At 37.5% G+C, this 25630-nt stretch overlaps 1 protein-coding gene across 4 annotated transcripts in view; it reads left to right on the top strand.

Annotated features, from left to right (window-relative positions):
* RPRD1A (regulation of nuclear pre-mRNA domain containing 1A) overlaps positions 1 to 25630 on the top strand; it is a 77581-nt gene that overhangs the window by 18531 nt on the left and 33420 nt on the right. For 3 of the 4 annotated variants that reach the window (XM_004059338.4, XM_019014049.3, XM_055368144.2), the window contains exons 2-6: positions 14954 to 15083; positions 17708 to 17814; positions 17900 to 17997; positions 21503 to 21629; positions 21737 to 21912. In XM_004059338.4, the coding sequence (XP_004059386.1) occupies positions 14954 to 15083; positions 17708 to 17814; positions 17900 to 17997; positions 21503 to 21629; positions 21737 to 21912 (638 nt within the window). Of the gene's footprint in view, positions 1 to 14953; positions 15084 to 17707; positions 17815 to 17899; positions 17998 to 21502; positions 21630 to 21736; positions 21913 to 23141; positions 23224 to 25630 lie in introns of those variants that run through there. The other variant, XM_019014050.4, reaches the window with a different exon arrangement.

Raw genomic sequence — 25630 nt, 5'->3', positions numbered from 1 at the left:
ACTTGCTAGAATTTCCAGCACCATGTGTAATAAGACTGATGAGAATAAACAGTTATTGCCTTGTTCCTGATCAACATTCGATCTTTCTCCATTAGATGTAATGTTAGCTGTAGGGTTTTTTTTCTTTTTTTTTTTTTAGGTGCTTTTTATCAAGTTGAGGAAATTCTCTATTCTTGATTTCTGAGGGATTTTATCATGAATGATTATTGAATTTTGTCAGAAGCCTCTTCTGCATTAATTGATTTGACCATGCAGTTTTTCTTTTTAGCCTGTTAATATGGTGCATCACATTGAGGTTCTAATCTTGAACTAGCTTTGCATTCCTGGAATAAATTACACGTATCTGTGTTGTATAATTCTTTTTATATATTGCTGAATTTTATTCACTAATATTTTGTTAAGAATGTTTACATTTGGCCGGGTGCGGTGGCTCACGCCTGTAATCCCAGCACTTTGGGAGGCTCAGATGGGTGGATCACCTGAGGTCGGGAGTTTGAGACCCACCTGACCAACATTGAGAAACCCCGTCTCTACTAAAAATACAAAATTAGCCAGGTGTGGTGGCGCATGCCTGTAATCCTAGCTACTTGGGAGGCTGAGGCAGGCGAATTGCTTGAACCTGGGAGGTGGAGGTTGCGGTGAGCCCAGATGGCGCCATTGCACTCCAGCTTGGGCAACAAGAGCGAAACTGTCTCAAAAAAAAAAAAAAAAAAAAGGAACGGGTACATCTGTATTAATGAAGGCGGTTGGTCTGTAGTTTTCCTTTTTTGGGTTCTGTGTCTGGTTTTGATATCAGAGTACCATAGCACTAACTTCATAAAATGAATTGAGATGTGTTCCCTCTTCTAGAAGAGAGTGTGTAGAATTTTAAAGATTCTTTAAATAGTTGGTAAAAATCTCTGGTGGAAACCATCTGGATCTGGAGATTTCTTTTTGGGGAATTTTAAGATTGCAAACTCAATTTCCTTAATTGTTATAGGGCTATTCAAATTATCTGTTTCATATTGAGTGAGTTGTGGTAGCTTGTATTATTTGAGGAAGTGGTCCATTTTATCTAAGTTGTCAAATTTATATGCCTAGAGTTGTTCATAGTATTTCCTTTTTATCCTTTGGATGCCTGTAGGGTCTGTAGTGATATCCTGTTTTATTCCTGATATTGATAATTCTTGTCTTCCCTCTTGTTTCTTTGTCATTCTGGCTAGAGGCTTTTCAGTTGTATTGATCTTTTCAAATAACCAGTTCTTTGCTTCATTTATTTAATTTCTTCTGCATTTTTATGTTTTTGTTTTCACTGGTCTCTGCTCTGACCTTTATTATTTCATTCCTTTTACTTGCTTGGGTTAGTTTTGTTCTTTTTCTAGGTTCTTGAGGGGGGAACTTACTACAGATTATTGATTTGAGACTGTTTGTCTTTTTTCATGTGTACCTTTGGTGTTCAGAATTTCTCTCAGCACTGCTTTAGCTGTGCCCCACAGATTTTTGTTATGTTGTATTTCCAACATTTTATATGCTAGTTAAAGGATTTTTATGATGGCTGCTTGCTTGCTTGCTTTATTTATTTATTTATTTATTATTTATTTATTTATTTATTTATTTCGAGACAGGGTCTTGCTCTGTTGCCCAGGCTGGAGTATGGTGATGTGATCGCAACTCACTGTAACCTCCAACCTCTGGGCTCAGGCGAGCCTCCTGAATAGCTGGGACTACAGGTATAAGCCACCATGCCTGTGTAATTTTTTAATTTTTATTTTTGTAGAGATGGGGTCTCGCTGTGTTGCCCAGCCTTGGTGGCTGCTTTAAAGTCTTTGTAAGATCATTTTTAACATCTCTACTTTGTGTTGGGATCTGTTGATGTTTTTTTCCCCATTCTGTTTCAGATCTTCCTGGTTCTTGATATGGGGTGATTTATTTTTTTTTAGTGTATGCATGGATTTTGGGAGGTTATGTTATGAGACTCTAGGTTTTTTTTTTTGAGATGGGCTCTCACTGTCACCCAGGCTGAAGTGCGGTAGCACCATCGTGGCTCACTGCAGCCTTGATCTCCTAGGCTCAGCAGTCCTCCCACCTCAGCCTCCTGAATACCTGGGATTACAGGTGTGTGTCACCACGCCCGGCTGATTTTGTGTTTTTTTTTTTTTGTGAAGACGGGGTTTCACCGTGTTGCCCCGGGCTGGCCTTGAACTCCTGACCTCAAGCAATCCACCCACCTCGGCCTCCGTGTAGTGCTGAGATTACAGGCATGTGCCACTGTGCTTAGCCAAGATGGTAGATTTTACTTAATCTTAACTTAACTGGGTTTCTCTGACACTGCCCCATCAGGAGAAGGAGGTACTCTGGTACTGTTGTGTGCAAGTAGAAGTTCTGGCTTTCCAGTAGGTCTCCACTGACATCGTGGGGAGGGGAGAAGGAGTATATGGTACCATTATTGCTGTACCATGGTGAAAGTCCTGTTGTTCCACTAGGCCTCCTATGATACAGCCCAGTGGGGAGTGTTTCTTTATTGCTGAGTGGGATTGGAAGTCTAGGTTCCCTACTTTGCTTTCTCTGACACTGCTCTGGTAGGGATGTTGGGCTCCACATTACAGTACTGTGAGGGTGGAAGTCTAGGCTTACCGTTTTCTTTGCTGGTATGGGTGTGGCAGAAGATTTTTTTGATGGTGTTTGGCTGGAGCAGAGCTGTTTTTGTGTAAAATGTTTTCCGTTTTGCTGTTTTAATAGAAAAATCATGACCTATATTAAAATTTTAATATAATCATAAAAGCTCTATCACACCTAAAAAAGTTAACTATGACTCTTGGTTATCTGAAGCCCAGTCCATGTTCAGTAGCCCAGATTTCCTCGAAAATGTCTGTATAGTTAGTTTTCAAAGTAGAATCCAACAATGTCCACACATGACTTTTGATAAACAGGTCTCTTAAGTGCCCCCCCTTTTTTCCCATGCAGTTTATTTGTTGAGAAGACTGTGTCACATGGATTTTAGAATTTGTCTAATTTCATTTGGCTAATTCAGCCCTCATGATGTGATTCCCAAGGAATTGATTGTTGGTTGTGCATTTCTGTTGCATCACATTAGGAGACAAATAATGTCACATTATTCACTAATAATAGTTACTTAGACCCATCATTTCATCAGGTTGTAAAGTTGCGAATGTCTAATTCTTTCAGTCTTTCTGAATTTATTAGGTGTGATAGAGCTTTCAGTCTTTCTGGAAGAATTAGAAATTCTTCATTTACTATTTAGAATTCTCTAACAGTGGTTCTCAAAAGTATTGTTCCCAGGCTGCCAGCATCAGTATCACCTGAGAACTTACTGAAAATGCAAATTCATGAGTCCTTCCCCAGACAGAAACTATGTAAGCAGTGACCAGTACTCTGTTTTGACAAGCTTTCTTGGTGATTCCGAGGCACACTGGAATTTGAATACCTGTTCTACAAGAGCTTTCCTTCATCAGCCTTTGGTTATTCTGAAATACAGTACATATTAGGAAAAGCAGGGTAATTTTTTCCCTTTGTCAATTGAGTTAGTTTTTTTGCGACCTCTATTTTTTAATATATATTTTTATTTTTGAGACAGAGTATTGCTCTGTCACCCAGGATGGAGTGCAGTGGTGCGATCTTGGCTCACTGCAACCTCCACCTCCCAGGTTCAAGTGATTCTCATGCCTCAGCCTCCTGAGTAGCAGGGATTACAGGCATGCACCACCACGTCTGGCTAATTTCTGTATTTTTAGTAGAGACAGGGTTTCTTCATGTTGCCCAGGCTCATCTTGAACTCCTGGCCTCAAGTGATCCACCCACTTTGGCCTCCCAAAGTGCTGTGATTATAGGCGTGAGCCACCATGCCTGACCTATTTTTTTTAAAAGTTATCATTTTGAACTCATGGATTTGTATATGTTTGTGTTTCAGACTATTGTTTTTATTTTTGATGCCCTTTTGTCAGTGGCAGCCTCTTGGAAGATTGCTTGTGTCCTTTGGATACAATTGCAGTTTTTAAAATCACTTTTATCCTTTCTAGTGTGCCAAGATGTCCTTGGTACATTTTGTGCGTTTCCTGCTTTTATTTGCCAGAGGACGTGAGACTTGACCTGCTTTTATTTATTTATTTTTTTATATTTTTTGATACCGAGTCTCGCCCTGTCGTCCAGGCTGGAGTGCGGTGGTGTCATCTTGGCTCACTGTAACCTCCACCTCCTGGGTTCAAGTGATTCTTGTGCCTCAGCCTCCTGAGTAGCTGGGATTACAGGTGTGCACCACCATGCCTGGCTAATTTTTGTATTTTTAGTAGAGATGGGGTTTCACCATGTTGGCCAGGCTGGTCTCGAACTCCTGTCCTCTGGTGATCCACCCGCCTCTGCCTCCCAAAATGCTGGGATTACAGGTGTGAGCTTCTGTGCCCTGCTTTGATCTGCTTTTATTAATGAAATGTTTTTTAGGGACCACAGTGTGGGGCTTGAGAGTGCTGATTGATTTCACTGTAATTTACATTTAATTACAGTTTCCCTTTGAACAATATGGGTTTGAACTGCCCAGGTCCACTTCTACGTGAATTTTTTTCAGTAAAAGTTACATGAGTGTGTCTGCCTTCCTTTCCACCTCCTTCACCCCTTCTGCCTTTGACACTCCTGAGACAGCAAGACCAACCGCTCCTCTTCCCCCTCTTCCTCCTTAGCCTATTCAACATTAAAATGACAAAGAGAAAACCTTTTTGATGAAAACACCTCCACTTAATAATAAATGTTTCCTTTCTATGATTTTCTTAACATTTTCTTTTCTCTAGCTTACTTTAGTGTCAGAATACAGTATATAGTTTATATAACATACAAAATATGTGTTATTTATGTTATCAGTAAAGTTTCTGCTCAGCAATAGTCTGTTAGTTAAGTTTTTTGGGAGTCAGAAGTTATACATGGGTTTTTTACTGCTCAGGGCGTTGGCCCCCTTTACCCCCAATTGTTGAAGGGTCAGCTGTACTTTAATAATTGTTTCATTGGTAAAATGAGGATAACTTACCTTGTAGGGTTGTTTTGAAGGTTAAATGAGATACATAATAAACTTAGAACAGTGCTCAGGTCATAAAAATTGTAGTCAATATTATTTCTTTCAATTTATTTGTAAAACAAAAAAGTTTTAGTCTCAATTTCATTCTAGAAGTGTAATGTGAATAAATGGGTATGGTGTATATTCTTCCATAACTGTTCCAGTTGACAGTGTATTTTATGGTGGTCTAATGGTCCAGGATGAAGTTTATTCTTCTCAGGACTTTCATAATTCATTTGTTGCATATACTGAAATTGAAGGTTTAAAAATAATTTTTTTCACAAAAATTTTTCAGGAATTTGCATTTCCTTTGGCCTTTTAGAATGGAAAAGATGTTCCTTTGCCTGGACCTGGGTGTTCTTTTGTTCTCCTTAACCAAGCATTGATACAGGAGAAGCCATGGATAAATGCACCTACAGGACAAAGTCAGTTGGTGGAGTACCAGGCCAGCACTATGCTGAAGCCTTTTTCAGGATGTAGGCTCAGATTAATCATGTAATATATAATTTATATGTTTCTCTTTTATAACTTAATTCTTCGTTGGTAACTCCCCTTCTTCCCCCCCCCATTCTTCTTGATCTTTCCCAAAGATATAATTATTGTTTACTGTGTTTGTGTGTGTGTGTAACTTAATACTATGTCTTTGATATTTTTCCATATCAATACATCAATTGCTTTCATTTTTGAACAGCTGCAGAATATTGTGTAGATTGTATGGATGTGCCATGGTTTATTCAGTTCTTTCTTGATGCTGTCATGAATATCCTTAATGAATTCTTTGTGCATTTATGAGAAATATATCCATAGGATAAATTCTCAGAAGTAAAATTTGCAAGGTGAAGAAGGTATGTGCATTTATGTTTTCTGATAGATATTGCCAAGTTGTTTTTCTGAGAGGTTGTATTAATTTATGATTTAACCACCAGTGTCTGAAGGTATCTGAATTTGGTCATCTCACCCATACTTTTGTCAATTTTAGTTGGTGTCAGACTTTAGTCTTGGTCACTCTAGTAGGTTGAAAATGGTAGTGGGTTTTAATTCTTTAACATTTGTGTTTCTTTGTACTTCCTGTGCACATGTCTTGACTGTTTTTCTATAGGTTATTGCTTTGTAAGAACTGTAGAGTGAAGGAAGGAAAATGAAAATAGTTGAACTTCAATACATTTAAAAAACGTACGAATAGAGTGCTAAGGAAGTTTGTCTTTCATAATCTGAATTAAAAATTGTTGAGGTTTCTGACAGCAGTGTAATTTTACATGTGTTCCCCTCTCTGCTGTGCTGGCTGAGGTTAATGATCAGAAACTAAGTTACTGGGACAAGTAATTGAAGCCGCAGGTCTAGGCCAAAATGTATTCAGTAAATGTTGATCAAATTAGGAGCTAGCTGTTGGGTTTGATTCTGGTAGATTTGACGGTCATTGCTCTCAATGGAACTTAGTTTAGTTGTGAAGCACTACATGAAATAAAAATAATTATAGTTAGGGTAGATGTGCCATAGGAATAGTATGGAGTGCTATGAAAGCATCTCAGGGCTGCCTAACCTATGTGGGCTTGTTGGTCAGGGAAAACTGGAGGAACCCATTTAACTGAGGTCTGAAGTATGGTAGGAGTTGGGGAACTTGGAGGATAGTGTTGGAAAAGAGTAGTGTAAATGGTGGAGACCTCTTTGTTTAAGGCCTTCGGTTCATATTAAGGATTTTAAAATGCTGTTTGGAAAACAACAGAAAATCTTCAAAGGCTTGTAAGCAAGAATTGACAGGATCAATCCCTGCTGTGTAATTTGAAATGTGAACCTGAACTCTCCCAAGGAATAGGCTGCCAAATCTGAGACCTCCTGGCAGTAGTACAGGAGTACATCACCTCTACCCACTTTTCACCCACCTCTGCTGTGGAGAAGCAGCCAGCTGTGTCTGACTGAACTCTTTGTCCTGTCTGGGACAGATAGAATCCATTGAAGAATCATCTGTTGATGATATGCTTTCTGTGGCAAAGATGTTGACTAACTTAAAGCAGTTTTTGGCTTACAACCACCTATCCATCCATAGGAACACGTCTTCCCCACAATGCCACAGGCGGAAGGAAAAGTCTTGAAGTTGTTAGAATCTATAGGTTTTGGAAACAGGTTCAGAAAAATACTCTCAGGATACAAGTCTACACAGCACAGACCTTTCATTTTTGCCTCAGAAAATGCTGATTTCCACAAATGTGTGTTTTTAATTTGTTTGTTGCACTACATTTTTTAAATGAATGCTTAGGTATAAAATTATCTCAGGGTTAAAGAACTGAATTAGATCTATCTCCATGCTTTTCTGAACTAAAAGAAACAGGATTTAGTTGAGAGAGAATCTAGTAAGTTGGAGATAGGCCTGCTGTGGGGAGAGTGATTACTGCAGTAGGACTTAAGATAGCATGAGGATACCAAAGGATTCGGAGAAAAGGGTTCTATAAGATGGAAGAGAAGTTTAGGGCCTTTTAAAAGCCATACATAAGAGGAAGTGCTGCATAATTAACTCCTTGGTTTCAGGAGAGATACGTGGGGATTATTAATGAAAAATTTTTATTATTTTTTAAAATGTTTATAAATGGAGTCGGTGTAGGTGATAATTGAGAAAACCTGAAGATTATCCAGAAAGTTAGGAACAGGTTCCTTTTGATTAATTGTTCTGGTATATTTGAGACTATGCAGAAAACCTTTCTTCAATTCTCATTTGAATTTCACTCAACTTCAAGAATACTTAATGTAGTAGTATTCTGCATTAAACTCTAATGTGGAATTCTTTTTCTCACCTGAAATTGAGCAGTGTTTCTAGTTTATTCTGAAAGACAATTACTGTAAAGAACTATTTAATTCTAGAAGGTGTAGTAAATATTTTCTTGTTAATTGCTTCCTTTTAGAGTGGAGGTGCAACAAATGAGAAATTCCAATTGGAGATTTTGTCAAACAGGAATTTACTGTAAGTGAATAAAAACACTTTTCTTCTGTGTAAGTACCACTTGCCTAAAAAGCTTAGAAATTTTTAGGGATGATTAGATGTGGGCAAGGAGGTACTACATAGAAAAATGAAAGGCAAAATTCCTGTGATCACAACTCTAGTTTTGAATTCTTTCTTCTTTCCTTGCCTATTGCAGTATTCTTAGTGTTCAGTGTTACCTACTTCTGGATTTCCTAATGTACCTCAGGGTATCCCATTCACCCCTGCTCCCAAATTAAAACTTCAGTACTTCTCTTTTTGTTTATAAAATGAAGCTGAAACACTTGTTAGCTTGGTGTTTAGTTTAAATCTTCCCTTCTTTGCAGCTTTACACTTCATTATTCCCTCATATATAATGTACAGTGCATTCATTAGGTCATGAGCGGAGCTTCTTTCTGCCAAGAATGTTCTTTTCACTAATGTTTCATAACACATTTACACATACGGCTTAAGTAGGCTTTTATCAACTTGACTGTTGAGTCGTCTTTTATTCCTAGTAGCTAATGCGGTGTCTGTGAATGGTAGATACCAAGTAATTATTTGTTGACTGTATGAGTGGCATGAGATCTTAATCATTTATAATTATCCTTTAGTTAAATGCATTTATAGTTCCACCTAACTCAAACTTTAGGAAGATAATTAAATTACACTTAAAATTTGAGGATTTAATATGTGTATACTATATAAGCAGGATATGTAGAATCTTTTTCTAGTCTATAGTCATTCATTTTACCAGGGAAATAAATGAGGATGTCTAGTAATTGTTAATAAATCTTTAATAGATTTTTGTTTCAAAATGACTTTTCTCCTGATTTTCTTGTACAAGACCTGTAGTAATGCTCATTCCTCCCATTGATATGTATGTGTATGTATATGTACATGTGCATATATTTGTGTGTGTGTGTATATGTGCATGTGTGCATGCATATGTGTGTGTGTTTCCTTATTCAATTTCCTGCTGCTACTTTCCATGTAGAAGGTTTCCCTCGGAATGATGGTTCTTATGTTTGTAGATAACAGGATTTTAGCTGTTTATTGTATTTATCAGCATTGCCATCTACTGTAGTTTTAAATTCAGTCTTCATAAACCATGGATGATTAATTTAGATTATGATATTGTGCAGCATATAAAAATGAATATACATATGGTATGTACAATGTAAGAAAATAGGTAACACTTCTCCTACCACTTTCTGCCATTATGAACGACTAAAACTATGAACTGATTATGAAGTAGTGGAACTAGAGATGACATTTTAATCCTTTCACTGAGTAAGTCTGTTTCATATTGTTTAATAGTCCAGACTCTGATTTCTTTTTGAAGCTTGTTAGTTGATCTTTTAGATGAATTGTTTGTGGTAGGTTATATAACTGTCTCCTGGTTATATAATGAACTGAACGTTCATTACCATACCCCTTCTGGGGGATGTGCTCAACTTTTTAGGTAATTGTATTAGTCTCCTCTCACATTGTTATAAAGAACTGAGACTGGGTAATTTTTGAAGAAAAGAAATTTAATTGACTCACAGTTCTGCATTGCTGGGGAGGCCTCAGGAAACTTACAGTCATGGCACCCACCAGGCCCCTCCCCTGACATGTGGAGATTACAATTTGACATGAGATTTGGGGGGGGGGGACACAGGCAAACCATATCATTCCACCCCTGGCCCCTCCCAAATCTCATGTCCTTCTTACATTTCAAAACCAATCATGCTTTCCCAGTAGTCCCCCAGAGTCTTAACGCATTCTAGAATTAACTCAAAAGTCCAAGTCCAAAGTCTCACCTGAGATAAGGCAAGTCCCTTCCACCTATGAGCCTGTAAAATAAAAAACAAGTTAGTTACTTCCAAGATACAACGGGGGTATCATAGGTATTTGGTAAATGCTCCTGTTCCAAAAGGGAGAAATTGGCCAGAACGGGGGGTATAGGCCCCATGCAAGTCTGAAACCCAACAGGGCAGCCATTAAACCTTAAAGCTCCAAAATCACCTTTGAATCCCTGTCTCACATCCAGGGCACACTGATGCAAGGGGTGGGCTCCCACTGCCTTGGGCAGCTCCTTCATGGGATGATGTTGACTGCCTGTAACTTTTCCAGGCACGAATGCAAGTTGTCTGTGGATCTACCATTCTGAGGTCTGGAGGACAGTAGCCCTCTTCTTGAACTCCACTAGGCAGTGCCTTGTGGGGACCCCGTGTGGGAGCTCCAGTCCCACATTTCCCCTACACACTGCCCTAGCAGAGATTCTCCATGAGGGCTCCGCCCCTGCAACAGACTTTTGCCTGGACATCCAGGTGTTTCCATATATCCTCTGAAATCTAGGTGGAGGTTCCCAAACCTTAATTATTGCCTTCTTGCATCCACAGGCCCACCACCACATGGAAGCCACCAAGGCTTGGGGCTTGCACCCTCTGAAGCAATGGCCCAAGCTGTGCCCTGGCCCCTTTTAGCCACGGCTAGAGCTAGAGCAGCTGGGAGGCAGGGCACCAAATCCTGAGATTGCACAAAGCAACAAGGCCCTGGGCCTGGCTCAGGAAACCATTTTTTCCTCCTCGGCCTCTGGGCCTGTGATGGGAGAGGCTGCCATGAAGGTCTCTGACATGCCCTGGAGACATTTTCCCCATTGTCTTGGGGATGAACATTTGGCCCCTCGTTACTTGCAAATTTCTGCAGCCCACCTGAATTTCTCTTCAGAAAATGGGTTTTCTTTTCTGTTGTATCCTCAGGCTGCAAATTTTTTGAACTTTTATGTTCCATTTCTCTTTTAAACATAAGTTCCAATTCCAAACCGTATCTTTGTGAATGCATAAAACCGAATGCTTTTAAGAGAGCCCAAGTCACTTTAATGCTTTGCTGGCTAGAAATTTCTTCCACCAGATACCCTAAATCATCTCTTTTAACCTCAAAGTTCCACAGATCTCTAGGGCAGGGGCAAAATGCTGCCAGTCTTGTTGCTAAAGCATAGTGAGAGTCACCTTTATTCCAGTTTCCAACAAGTTCCTCATTTCCATCTGAGACCACTTCAGCCTGGACTTCATTGTCTATTTCACTATCAGCATTTTGGTCAAAGCCATTCAACAAGTCTCTAGGAAGTTCCAAACTTTCCCACATCTTCCTGTTGTCTTCAGAGCCCTCCAAACTGTTCCAGCCTCTGCCTGTTACCCAGTTCCAAAGTGGCTTCCACATTTTCAGGTATCTTTACAGCAGTGCCCCACTACTTGGTACCAATTTACTGTATTAGTCTGTTCTCATGCTGTTATGAAGAAATACCTGAGACTGGGTAATTTATAAAGGAAAGAGATTTCATTGACTCACAGTTCTTCAGGGCTGGGGAGGCCTCAGGAAACTTAGAATCATGACAGAAGAGGAAGCAAACACGTCCTTATTCACATGGTGGCAGGAAGAAGTACAGAGTGAAGTGGGGGAAAGCTCTTTATGAAACCATCAGATCTCATGAGAACTCACTTACCAACATGAGAAAAACATGGAGGTAGCTGCCCCCATGATTCAGTTATCTCCCACCTGGTTCCTCCTATGACATGGGATTATGGGAACAAGATTTGGGTGGGGACACAGCCAAACCGTATCACAAGTATATATTATTTATGATTGTTTCTGTGTTGGTGTGATATATTCATGGGGAGAAGAAATAAAGAAAAAAAAGTAACATTTTAGTGATGTGACCTATCATCTGCCAATTTGTATGGAACTTGCAAACTCCTGATTGAACAGGAAAGGTTAATTTTAGTCTGTACTTAGCGTGGTCCCTGGTACATGGCAAACATTAAAATAATATATGCTATTTAAATTGAATGGACGGTTTGGAAAACCGGTGTTTTTGGAAAGAACCCCATGAGCAACAGAAACATAGGAATTAACTAAGTCAGACCTGTCATTTAGTCTTACATTCTTTGTTGCCAACAGTGGCATTTCTTTGCGGAATTATGACATGGTTTGTTTTCCCTTTCTGTTAACTTTCTGTTTCTCTTTTAATAACGATTTATGGCTCTGTTATTTTTAAAAATATCAAAATTCATTTGGAAATTTTTTTGTGTGATTTTCTTGCATTGCTTGCTGTGATTACTGCCATTAATTATTTGCTGTATGTATAGGGACACATAATTTTAAATGGAAGTAAATTTCTTTCCCTGAAAATTTAGGGAAGGGCATAAGTTGTGATGATTGCTGGGTATTTTTCATATTTTTGTTTGGTCCTACAAAGATAAAAGTGAAAATAGTATCTTGGTATTTGGACCCCATGCTCAGTCACCTCATGGAATTTGTCCTTTGGAAAACACTGGTAAATATATTTTTAAATCTTGTAGATTTTTATTTTAGTGTATATTGTATAAGCAATTCTGAATTCTTTGAGAGATTAATATAACCCATGAATTTAAAAAACATTCTAGGGCCAGGCACAGTGGCTAACACCAGTAATCCCAGCACTTTGGGAGGCCTAGGTGGGAGGGTCACTTGAGCCCAGGAGTTCAAGACCAGCCTGGGCAACAAAGTAAGACCTTATCTCTACAAAAAATTTAAAAAATTAGCCAGGCATGGTGGCATGTGCCTGTGGTTCCAGCTACTTGGAAGCTGAGGCAGGAGGATTGCTTGAGCCCAGGAGGTCAAGGCTGCAGTGAGCCTTTAGTCTGGGAGACAGACCTTGTCTCAAAAAAAAAAAACAAAAGAAGCATTTTTTTGTTTTTGTAGTAATAAATATTATTTGCCATCTTCATTTTTTCAGTGTACAGTCCAGTAGTGTTAAGTACATTGTTGTGTAGCCAGTTTCCAGAACTGTTCATTTTGCAAACCTGGGACTCTGTACCCATGAATAATTTCCTATTCTCCTCCCATTCCCACAGCCTTTGGCAACTACCCTTCTACTCTTTATGAATTTGAGTACCTCCAATAAGTAGAATCATACAGTGGTTTGTCTTTTTTCATGACTCGATTATTTCACCTGGCATGATGTACTGGAGATTCATCCATGTTGTAACATGTGTCAACATTTCCTTCTTCTATAAGGCTGAATAATACTTTATTGAATATATAATTCACATTTTGTTTATTCATTGATCAGTGGGTTAGGTTGCTCTTAACTCTTGGCTATTGTGAATAATGCTGCTAACATTGTAAAATATTTTTATTTCAGTTGCTACTTTTTGTTTTGCATTGTTTTATCTTTTTCTTCTTTTCAGTTGCTACTTTTGAGCCTCGAAAGGTTAACATGCCCTTTTAATTATGACAGGAAGCATGGTCTAGTTGTTAAGAGGGATTTGCTTGGCTGTTGGACTTTTTGGATTCCAATCCTGGCTTACCTCTTCCTCATTATTTCCCTGAGGGCAAATAATGTTTTTGACTTTGTTTGTTCAGCTGCCAAATAGAGACATATTGTTAGGATTGAGATAATATATGTAAAGTGCTTGGAATAGTGTGTAGCACATAGTAAAAGTGCAGTGAAAGGATTCTGTTTGTTCAGGTACCCATTCAAAAGTGATGCAGGCAATCTCCCAATTGGATAATACAAATTTGAGTTTCTAAACTCATTTGACACTGGGAAGGCAAAAATCTGGATTGAACAATACCAATCTATTTTGTGGGTGGGATTGAGAGGGCAAGGATGGGTACAAAAGAGACAGGACTGAATGTTAGGATAGGGTCCTGATATCTTAACCAGTTATACACTGTGGTTTATCTAACCAGACAAGGAGCCTGAAAACCAGAAGTTGGTCTCTGTTATAGCCATCTCTTCTTATCTTTATTCCATGCCAGCAACTTGCAAAATCATGAAAAGTAGTAGACAGCAATTTAAACAGACAAACCAGGTTATACAGTGGCATGGCACAGGTTTGTAAAGTTTGATCAGTTGTGACTTAGTATATGAGAAGGTTGGGCTTCTAGTTGCTCCTCGAGAATGATGTGAACTCAGAGGTGACTTTTTAATATGTCAAATGCTTAAATTTGTAAATTGAATACTTAACATCTAGAGGACCACATGTAGCCTGATCAAGATTTTTGTCTTAAATCCAATAAGATAGTCCACATCAATAGGATACTGCATAATTGGTCCTGACCGTAAGTTTCCTACACCACTGTACTATGGATGCCACAAGGTATGATGCTTCTGAATATAACTGTACTACATTGAGTGATTCAAATTTAATTCTAGTAAAATATAAGAATAGTATAAAAGATTATGTTCACTGTTTTCCTTATGTGTAATCTTATTTGAGTCATATTCAGTAGTAATATGCTATTTAACATTGTAACCAGTAAAAATGTACTGTGGCCCACAACTGTTGAAATCTTGTCTATTTTCTTAGGGAAATGACTACACCCACAAAGCATAGTGAGTAGGGGAATATTTTTGTCATAATGAATTCAGTTTAAAATTTATGGCCATGTAATCTAAAGACAGAAACATCTAAACTTTTCCCATTTACTCTCCCTAGCAGTTAATCTGTTAGCTTGGCAAATATTTATTGCATAAACAAAAAATAGTAATTGATTGAAGGGACGTCTCTTTCAACATATTTTACATTTCATGCTCTTCTGTTGTTTCACAATAGCTTAATAATGATTTTGAATTAACATGTCTATTAAAACAATCTTAAATTCAGTGTAGGATTTAGGGTGCCATCTTAATAACATGAGCAATCACCATCTTATTTTAAGTGACTATATTTCATATAGTTTGTAATGGTTTTACTAAGATTTAATACAGGATAGAGTCACCGAGATGCATTTTTACGTAGACATTAGTTGTTCTGGCGATTTTAGCAGCAGTGACTGGTTAGTTTGGTAGTAAAATGAGAGACTAGGGTTGAAATGATACATAAAGGTTAGTAGGGTTATTTTAGTTCTCAAAATGCTTAATTTAGGTATTGAGAAAGTTTGTCCAAGTAAAGATGTTTTAAGTAGATTTTTAACTTTTTCTTATTTTTCAGCCAAACCAAACAGGAAGCTTACTTTTCTCTACCTAGCCAATGATGTCATACAGAACAGCAAGAGGAAGGGGCCAGAGTTTACAAAAGATTTTGCACCAGTTATAGTGGAGGCTTTTAAGCATGTTTCAAGGTATGATCATTGTTTTGGGTATTAGGTAATCTGTTTTAAATGTACCATATGTCCTTTTGCTAAAATTTGCCTTAAGCTATTAAAATAAAAAGTAGGGAATATAGTTTTTTGATGCTTTTATTTGAAAAGACTTCCCTCTAAATGGCATTTATAAATGTATTAAATGCCTTCTGTGAAGGAAAAATATTTTTTGAACTGTTGCTAAGGTGGGCCTTCGGAGTACTTGAATTACAGCTTTCCTTTAAGAGACCAGAACCAACTGCTATATTGGAATGAACTTCATTAAAAATGAATGAAGGTATTGAAGTAAAAATTTGTGTGTTTATAAAGCTATCAGTCTTGTAACGAATATTTCCATATACACTTAGTACTGTTTCTATTCTTTTTTTTTTTTTTTTTTTTTTTTTTTTTTTGAGACAGAGTCTCACTCTCACCCAGGCTGGAGTACAGTGGTGCGATCTTGGCTCACTGCAACCTCTGCCGCTTGGGTTCAAGTGATTCTCCTACTTCAGCCTCCCAAGTAGCTGGAATTACAGGTGCCTGCGACCATGCCTGGCTAATTTTTGTGTTTTTAGTAGAGACAAGGTTTCACCATCTTGGCCAGGCTGGTCTTGAACTCCTGACCTCGTGATCCACCTGCCTCGGCCTCCCAAAGTGCTGGGATTACAAACGTGAGCCACCATGTCTGGCCGTTTCCATTCTTTACTTGCCCTCTGGGTAATTTTGTACATCGCATGTATTTGGTTATTCTCCACACTGTAATGACTTACAGTTTTATGCTCCAGTCCAGATTTTTTTTTGTTCCAAACCTGTGTGCCCAATTGCCTTTTGACATTTTTACTTGTATGCGTCTCAAACATTTCAGACTCACTGTGTCTGATACAGAACTCATTATGTCCTTGCTTCCCGCCATACTTGTCCCTCCTGTAGGTTTTATACTCTGTGAATGGCAACTCGATCTATCCAGGTGCCTATGCAAGAAATTGTGTTATCTTTAAACTCTTCTTTCTCCTTCAGTCCCCATATCTCATATAGTACACATTGACTCGGTTCTTTGGATTTCTTTCCCTTTTAGTTACCATAATGTATTTTCAGTATAATTTCAATGCCCTTTAGTATTGTTTAATTTCTTTAGAAAACTAGACAGAGTTGCAGAGCTGGTCATAATACTTCCTTGCCTTTGAGTGGTTCCCATTTGTTTTAGAGATGAAGTCTAAAGTCCTGAGCAAGACTTAAGGTGTTCCTTCGTGGCACTGCCTATTTCCCCAGACCTCTGTCTCACATTTATTCCACACAGTCTATAGTCTACAGTTTAAGCTAAATTAACCTTTTTTAGTTCTTTCAGCCTTAAGTCTTCTAGAATATGTTGCCCCTCCCTAGAATTCAGTAAAATATTTATTGGCTGCATAAATATTTATTATATGCAAAACCCTGAGTAGTAGTGACCAAGACAAAGTTTTGTTCTACTGGAACCTACATTTCATTGGATGACAAAGTTAATAAGTAGATAGACAAGTGAATGCATAATGTCAGATGACAAATGCTAGCAAGAAATACGAAGCAGGGAAAGAACTAGATAGTATGAGGGTGCTCAGTTATGTGATGAGATAAAGAACAACTATTTGGGGAAGATGGCATTTGAACAAAGACTAAAGGAAGGGGTGAAATGAGCCATTTGACTAGGCAGAAAGGATTCTAGGTAGAGAGAATATGTGGCTGAAAAAATGAGATAGCTTATATGCTGGACATGTTTGAGGACCTTAGCAAGGAGATTTGTATGGTATTAGGTATTAGGGAGTGTGTACTGAGGGATTGCCAGAAAGCAGAGCATGTGGGCCTTGTGGCCCAGAGTAAGGATTTTGGTTTTATTCTTGATGTGATTGGTAGCTCTTGGAGGATCAAGAGCTGTATAATCTGATTTACATTATTAGGATGCTTTGTACAGAATAGAGTAAAAGAGTAGAGGCTGGGAGAGTGTGAGAAGACTTTACAAAATTCCAAGCAAGAGATAGTAGTGTTTCAGTCTACAGTGATAGCAATGAAGGAGGTAGGAAACAGTTGGGAGTAGTCTGTTTTTCATTTCCCCATATGTCTAGTCTTAAGATCTCAAATTAAATATCATTTCCTTAAATACTCTTCCGGATATCTCTTAAACTGGGCCAGGTCTGTCTTAAGCACTTTGTTCTCTTTTGTGATACTTATAAATAACAACTGCCATAAGCTGCATTTGCATCTCCATGTCAAAGATAGTAACTGGATCAATAAGTATTTGTTGAATAAATAAAAAAAAATAACCTATTAGAAATCTTCCTTAGCCCCATGTCCAGGCCCCATTAGGATAGGAAATCCCTAGCAGCCAGTACTAAAACTTTTACAGTTTAAACTTTTTTTGGTTGTGTAATAATATGTTTATAAAATGTTTACTAGAAGCAAGCAGTGTGTCTAGATCACTTCACTTTTGAGCTGCTGGCCACATAGTGATGCTAAGTAGACATTTGGACAGTTTTTTCCAGGGAATGAATGTCTGATTATATTTAAAGTTACCGTTACCTTTTCAATAGCACTATGCATTGTTACTGTTAACACTTTTCTTTCTTTTTTTTTTTTTTTTTTTTTTTTTCTAGTGAAACTGATGAAAGTTGTAAGAAGCACCTTGGAAGAGTGTTATCTATTTGGGAAGAAAGGTCTGTTTATGAAAATGATGTATTAGAACAACTTAAACAAGCTCTGTGTAAGTGTAGAATCCTGATCTCTTACCTTGATCTCTTCATTAAAATGTATTCTTTCATTAAAACTTAAATGTTCTTTCATTTCAGATGGTGATAAGAAGCCTAGGAAGCGAACTTATGAACAGATAAAGGTGGATGAAAATGAAAACTGTTCCTCTCTGGGATCTCCAAGTGAACCACCACAGGTAGAAATTTTACCCTGTTAAAAGAGTTACAAACTTTTACTTCAAGTTGCCACCAAGCTTTATTAATTTCGTTTCACTTCTGTAAATTGATTTCTATTATACTTTTGGGTACAAGAAAGAAACCACATGAATATCTCTTCCTCATTAACAAATTGCTTATGTTAAATGTAGTATGTTGTATATTTTGCATAGAAATCATGTTTTGTATAGAAAGAGGATTTTTAATTGCCAAATATGGTTAGATGTGAGATTTTAGCTATTTAAACTTTTTAAAATAAAACAAAACATGCCTATTTTCTTATGTGATTTTTTTTTTTTTTTTTGAGACGGAGTTTCACTCTGTCCCCAGGGCTGGAGTTCAGTGGCACTATCTTGGCTCACTGCAACCTCTGCCTCCTGGGTTCAAGCAATTCTCCTGCCTTAGCCTTCCAAATAGCTGAGATTACAGGCATGGGCCACCAAGCCCAGGTAATTTTTGTGTTTTTAATAGAGATGGGGTTTCACCATGTTGGCCAGGCTGGTCTTGAACTCCTGGCCTCAAGTGATCCTCCCGCCTTGACCTCCCAAAGTGCTGGGATTATAGGCATGAGCCGCTGTGCCTGGCCCATGTATGATTTAAATACACTAAAATTTTCATTCTTGGACATAAACACTGCCCCTTTAAGTATTTTTGTTTTTAAATGTAAAAAGTAGTGTTAGAGTGGCCGGGCGCAGTGGCTCACGCCTGTAATCCCAGCACTTTGGGAGGCCAAGGTGGTCGGATCACGAGGTCAGGAGATCGAGACCATCCTGGCTAATACGGTGAAACTCCGTCTCTACTAAAAAATACAAAAAATTAGCCAGGCATGGTGGCGGGCGCCTGTAGTCCCAGCTACTCGGGAGGCTGAGGCAGGAGAATGGCGTGAACCTGGGAGGCGGAGCTTGCAGTGAGCCGAGATCGCACCACTGCACTCCATCCTGGGCGACAGAGCGAGACTCCGTCTCAAAAAAAAAAAAGTAGTGTTAGAGTGATATATATGTGTTCATACATTTCTTTGTAACTATATAGAACTATGTAGTTCTGTGGAAAAATAAGTTAGAATTATTATCTTAACACTCGGTGTCCTCCTACATGTTGGTATGGTATGGTATTCCTTAACCATCAGATTAATTCCAGAAAGACTTTTTTTTTTTTTTTTTTTTTAAATTAAGTGGGCATTGAGTCTTTAAGCTTCCTCCTTCTATGTTTCAAACATGTAGGGGGGACAGATAAAGTGTAAAATGAGAAAATGAAGACATAACCATACTCTTAAAACAAGGCGAATGTATTTTCATGGGCTAGAAATTGTACACCTAACTTCATAGGTGAGACAAAACCTGGCTCCTGCTGAGCCCTGGTCCCGAAGCAGACATGAGGTTGCCAGAAATTAGTATCCTTTAAGGTCACAGGAATTCACAAGGGCAATAGGAACTCACAGTGCTCCGTGGGAGTTAGAAGACTGGATCCAAATTCACTGAATAAAATCAGAGGCTGGGAGGAGCTCTTTCCCCCATGAAGGTGACAGAAAAATACGATCAATTACTACCTGTAACTGTGGATTTATATTAGTCTCAGTACTGGAGAAGCAGAAGGAATCAGACCAAGGCCACGACCTGAGTCAACCTACCTGTTTCTTCAGTGATAGGAATGCTGAAGCCCATTGGCCACTATGGACAAGAGCTTGAATAGAAAAGTGATAAGAACGTAACATTTGGAACAACCAAACACTGAGGTTTATGTCTCTTCCTATTTGGTAATAACTCATGACAGAAAATCATTTTTGGCTAAGAGCCTCATGATTCTATGAACAGTGTTTTACCTAAGTTCTAGATAAAGGATCTGGTCTCCTTCTGCTCTCCCTGATGAAAGGGTAACCACAGTTGCATATCTTAGGAGTATTTTTAAGTAATCATCTGCCTCTTCTCTAGTACTTGTGTAAAATGCTGTTGCTCTTTGTTTTATAATGACCGTTTTTTAGATTAGTTGTGCTGCTTAATTATCAATGCTTCAGCTTTGTGTTCTTCATTTTTGTGTGTGTGTTATTCTTTATAAGAAAGGCTAAAATCTCTTTGTAGGTTCCCGTTAAACTCATTTCATTCTCCTCTGGTAGGAAGTAGTAGGCTTAGTATTGTTTCAGACAACTTTGCTTTCTTATCTGATGCTTGATCAGGCATTGGGAACTTAGAATGTACTCATGTAGGACTGTGAAGGTGTGATGAGATCAGGTTGTAATTAAAGCATCAATGCATTGCCAAGACAATAAAGCCAGATTTCTTCTTAGAACTCCAGACAATTAGAATTTTCTAAGATTGATTTTAAAAATAATATATTAGTTGTGGCAACATGAGAAACAAGCTTTCTGGTAATTGTTGTTACTCTTAAGCACACCTTAATTGTAGAGGGGATATATCTTACAACAAAATTATTTTTTAAAATACTGAAATTTTAAACACTTCTAATGAGTGAGCACACGTAGGATAGTATATTTCTTATTAGTTTCATTCATTCCTACCACACTTGATCATTTGTCATGTGCTACCCTTTTTTTCAAGGGAATAGTTTAAAAATCTTAATATATACACAGAATTACTAATATCCTATATTTTTTAAAGCATATGTGTAATTTCCTAGTGTTTCTGAATCTAGTATTAGAAATTAAGAAAGAAAGATGAAAAAGATGGGCTGGAGGATGGAAACTAGTAAAAATAAAATTTAATTGTTTTTCTTTGGAATAACTTTATAGACATTATGAGTTGTGAAATCACCAGCAAAGAGTTGCGCTTCCCTCCTAATTATAGCTTGTATGAAAACAGTGGAAGTAAAATATTTTAATGATAAAATAATTTCAGTACTGGTTAAGCAATATATATTAGTCATCAGATTATGGAATTTTGAAATATTTTAATCTTATTAACAAGCCATAGGATACTTGAAGATATCATATTTGAACATATTCTAGAACTACATTTCTCTTGGGCTTTAATTACAGCATTTAGAAATGAAATCTGGGAGACTCTTCTGTGTTGTAGTAGATGATTTGTAACCCTCTTTCCATAATATCCAATTTAATACTAAAAAAATCTTCTAGTGTACAATGATAATGTAATGAATGTATCATACATAAAACTTGTATTCTCTAGGTTGATGTTATAGCCTACCTTCTCTTTCACCACTGATGTATTTGCCATATAAATCCTCATTACCTCATTTTAATACTCAAATAATTATTATTACACTCTGTCTCCACCACTGGAGTAAGCTCTCTTCAAGGTCTAGGGCCTTGTCCTGTTTATATTTTCAACACCTAACATAGTATAGCCTTCTTTTTTCTTAACATATGAAAGAAATTGATTGTCTTCAAAAGCAGTTTATATTCGGAGCTTTGTACTAGTAAATAGCCCATAGGGATGAAAGAATATGAAATTAAAGTCTTTTGCACTTGTTTAAGCTCAATTTATTTTGGTTCTGAAGTTGTGTACTTTTTAGACTCTAGATCTCGTTAGAGCATTACAAGATCTAGAAAATGCAGCCTCAGGTGATGCAGCAGTTCATCAGAGGATAGCTTCTTTACCTGTTGAAGTCCAAGAAGTATCTCTATTAGATAAAATAACAGGTAAGAAAAGAAAATGTGATCCAGAACTTTTTTGGGAGTTGGGATGAGAGAACAGCATATGTCATTGTTTTTGTTGTATAATATTTTATTATCCCGTGTTTTCTTAGATAAAGAATCTGGAGAAAGGCTTTCCAAAATGGTAGAGGATGCGTGTATGTTGCTGGCAGATTACAATGGCAGATTGGCGGCAGAAATAGATGATAGAAAGCAACTCACTCGAATGTTAGCAGATTTTCTTCGTTGTCAAAAGGAAGCCCTTGCAGAGAAAGAGCATAAATTGGAAGTGCGTAACCTTTTTCTTCTTTAGTGCTTATTTATTTAATTCTCTTTTTGTTAGGAATTTTTAAATATTTTAATCTATGTGCACATTTTGCATTTTTTAACATAGACCTTTTTAAGCAGTAGCCCAGGTAAGCTTCTCCTTGTATTAATGGTTTTTCTTCTACTTGAACCAAATTAACCTTGCAAGTAAACTTAGAAATTTGGAATTAGCAAAATTGATTGCATTTAAAAATTATTCTTGTGAAATTCCATGCAACTATAATTTATCTTACCAGTTTAACCCTAATGTATCACAGAAATAATAGGAAAATAGCAGGCGACAGTAACTTGTAGTAGGATTTATTTAGTTTCTGTTTTGAGAAGATGTAGTCTTTTAGGTATACCATTAAGTCTTTAAATTACTCCCTTAATTCCACCCGCCAATTCTAATGCTTACATGTTCCCAGCCCCACTCCCGGCTCACACCCTTAGGCAGAAATTCATTGCTCCTGTAAATTAAGTAATTATTAATACCGCTAATGAGAAATCTGGGAGTACAGGAGGTGATTTTAAAAAATGCTCATATTTCCTTTGATTAGAGTAGCAATTGTTAGGGGATACATGAGCCAGATTTGGTTTTATGTAAAAAAATCTTTCAGTTGATGAGTTCTTGTTTAAATTGTATTGCTGTGGCAATTTCTTATTGTAATAATATGTAGGGGAATTTCTAATTTGAATCCCTTTATTTACAGAAAGCTCACTGTAAATTTGTAGGAATGTCATGGTACTACCCCATCAAGTTATTTTTATTAGTATTTAGTTATTGATTCAGCAGTCTCTAATTGTGCCAAAAATGGTGCTTAGATTAGATTGCCGTTGCTACCCATGGGAGCTGCTACTTAATTATTGCCACCTCAAATTCCCAGCTCTCAAGTTAGCACTACTCCTTTTCAATTTACTCCTTCTCTGCTCGTATAAATACCCTCAGATGATGATAGTTGGTGGCCACTATGCTCTATCTTTGAAGAGGTTGCCCACTTCTACATGGAAAGGAAAAGATGGTTTTTTTTTTTTTTAAAGATGAATTTGATAATTAACTTGCCAGTATTTCACCTTGTGATGAAACCTCAATCTTAAACATAGTGTTAATTGTTTTATTGTCCACAGAATTAAGGGTAAGTAATGTCATACAATTTTTGTCTTTAGTCTTTTAGTATGGTTTCTTTAACTTCTATTGAGCTTCTGTTGCAGATATTGGACATGGGCGTATCTTCTAACGATGTCGTCACCATTAGTATATTCTTCCTGCTAAAAATAAATATCAAACCCTGAAGCCTGTATTGTCTCATGTTTTTGAAAATTGAAGAGAAGACTGTAACTTTATTCTGCTTTATACTTTCTCACTTATGATGATGGTCATTTGTCACTGTTTACAAAAACAGAATTTATATTTGAAGTGTAACTGTAGAAAATAGATCAGATGCCACTCCCCACAACCCCCTTTTTCCCCAGTGCCTTCCAGCCACATTTCATAGTTGATAGTTATAGATTATGAGGCTGATAATAATGATGTTAACATTTATGTGTCAGGTACTATTCTAGGCACTTCACATAAGCAACTCATTTAATCTTACACAGCAGGATGTATTATCCACATTTGATAGATACAGAACTGAGGCACAGGAAGATTAAGTAACTTGCCTAAGGTCACAAAGAGCTAGTGAGTTGTTTGGAACCCAGAGAATCTGCCTCCAGAGACAGTGCACTTCATCAAAAAGACACATTGCTTCCTGTTTTTACTTAAATCTAAGATTACAGCAAATGCTAAAGCCCTATTTTTCCAACTTTTTCTGCTCCCTCTCTTCTCAGAGGTAATCACTGTCTTGAAATAAAGCCTTCTAGGAACTTTTTTTGTTGTTCTTCTGCATAACTGGATTTTATATTATAAAGAAGAAATCACCTCAATTATGTTCAGCTGTTTTTTTAACAAGTAAATACTCTTTACAAGTACAGAAATAAACTTGAAAGTTATTCCACAGAACTCTTTGTAAATTATCACTTAGAACTATGTTATTCCTTTGTAGAAGATGTGGAAATGATTTGAGATATTTAGACTTTTTTGTACCAAGTAGGTGGCATCACTTTGAAGTTGAGACTGAGAGGTGAAGATTTATATTTTCTGAATCAGCTGTGATACTATCAAATAATTTTCATCTATTGTGTATCTTGGAACATTAACAGTGATTGACCAGATACTGATGTGTCATTTGTTGCTGCATTTTTGATAATGGAACATAAATTTAAAGTATCAGTTCGGGAATTGGCCATTTCATATTTCTTAAGGAAGCCATTATTAAAGCATGTGTAATGAATGAAAACATGAAGTGGTTTAAAATTTGTGTTTTAAGACAATCATTATTTTTGAAACTTCTGACTATAGTTGGTTACTAAGCAGAAGCAGATAACTGTTGGGCCGGGTGTGGTGGTTCACGCCTGTAATCTCAGCACTTTGGGAAGCTGAGCTGGGTGAATCACTTGAGGTCAGGAGTTCAAGACCAGCCTGGCCGACATGGTGAAACCCCATCTCTACTAAAAAAAAAAAAAAAAATGAACCAGGTGTGGTGGTGGGTGCCTGTAGTCCCAGCTACTTGGGAGGCTGAGGCAGCAGGATCACTTGAACCTGGGAGGTGGAGGTTGCAGTGAGCTGAGATCACACCACTGCCCTCCAGACTGGGCGACAGAGCGAGACTCCGTCACGCACGTGCGCGCGCGCACACACACACACACACACACACACACACACACACACACACGAGATAACTTAAAATAGACTATTAATAACTTCAGTTTACATTTTGAATATTTAGGGATTGCTATAGGAATCATTTTACCATTGTGAAGTTGAAAGTATTGCATAAACTGTTTTTCAGTTAGCTTATTATCTTGGAAGGCATACATGAATAGGAGAATTAAAATGACATTTTGACTTTGACATTGTTTCCTAGTACATACAAAAGTTATGTTTACACTTTACTGTTGTCTAGGTATTACAATTACACTTTACTGTTGTCTAAGCATTAGGATTATGTATAAAAATGTACGTATCTTAGTTAAAAATGCTTCATTGCTAAAAAAGACTAATCATCTGAGCCTTCTGTTAGTCATACTCTTTGCTGGTGGAGGGTCTTGCCTTGATATTCATGGCTGTTGACTGGTTAGGGTGGTGATTGCCGAAGGATGTGGCTATGGCAATTTATTAACACAGTGATAAAGTTTGCTGCATCAGTTGACTTCTTTCTTGAAAGATTTCTCTGTAGGATGCAGTACATTTGATAGCATTTTGCCTACAGCAGAACTGCTTTCAAAATTAGAAGCAATTTTCTCTCAAGCCCTGCTACTGCTTTATCAAGTAAATCCTTTGTTGTCACTTCACCTCCTCTGGGAGTAGATTCCATCTCAGGAAACCACTTTATTTGCCCATCCATAAGAAGCAACTCCTCACCAACAAGTTTTATGAGATTGGAGCAGTTCAGTCACATCTTCAGGCTCCACTTCTGTGTCTCGTTCTCTTGCTATTTGCAGCAGATCTACAGTTATTTCCACCACTGAAGTCTTGAACCCCACAAAGTCAGCCATGAGAATTGGAGTAAACTTCTTCCAAACGCCTGTTAATGTTGATGTTTTATCTCCTCCCATGAATCATGAATGTTTTTAATGCCATCTAGAATTGTGAATCATTT

Source organism: Gorilla gorilla, chromosome 17 (genome assembly GCF_029281585.2).
Source record: "Gorilla gorilla gorilla isolate KB3781 chromosome 17, NHGRI_mGorGor1-v2.1_pri, whole genome shotgun sequence".
Taxonomy (NCBI): domain Eukaryota; kingdom Metazoa; phylum Chordata; class Mammalia; order Primates; family Hominidae; genus Gorilla; species Gorilla gorilla.
The sequence above is the reverse complement of the archived record's forward strand: the minus strand, read 5'-3'. Positions and strand labels throughout refer to the sequence as shown.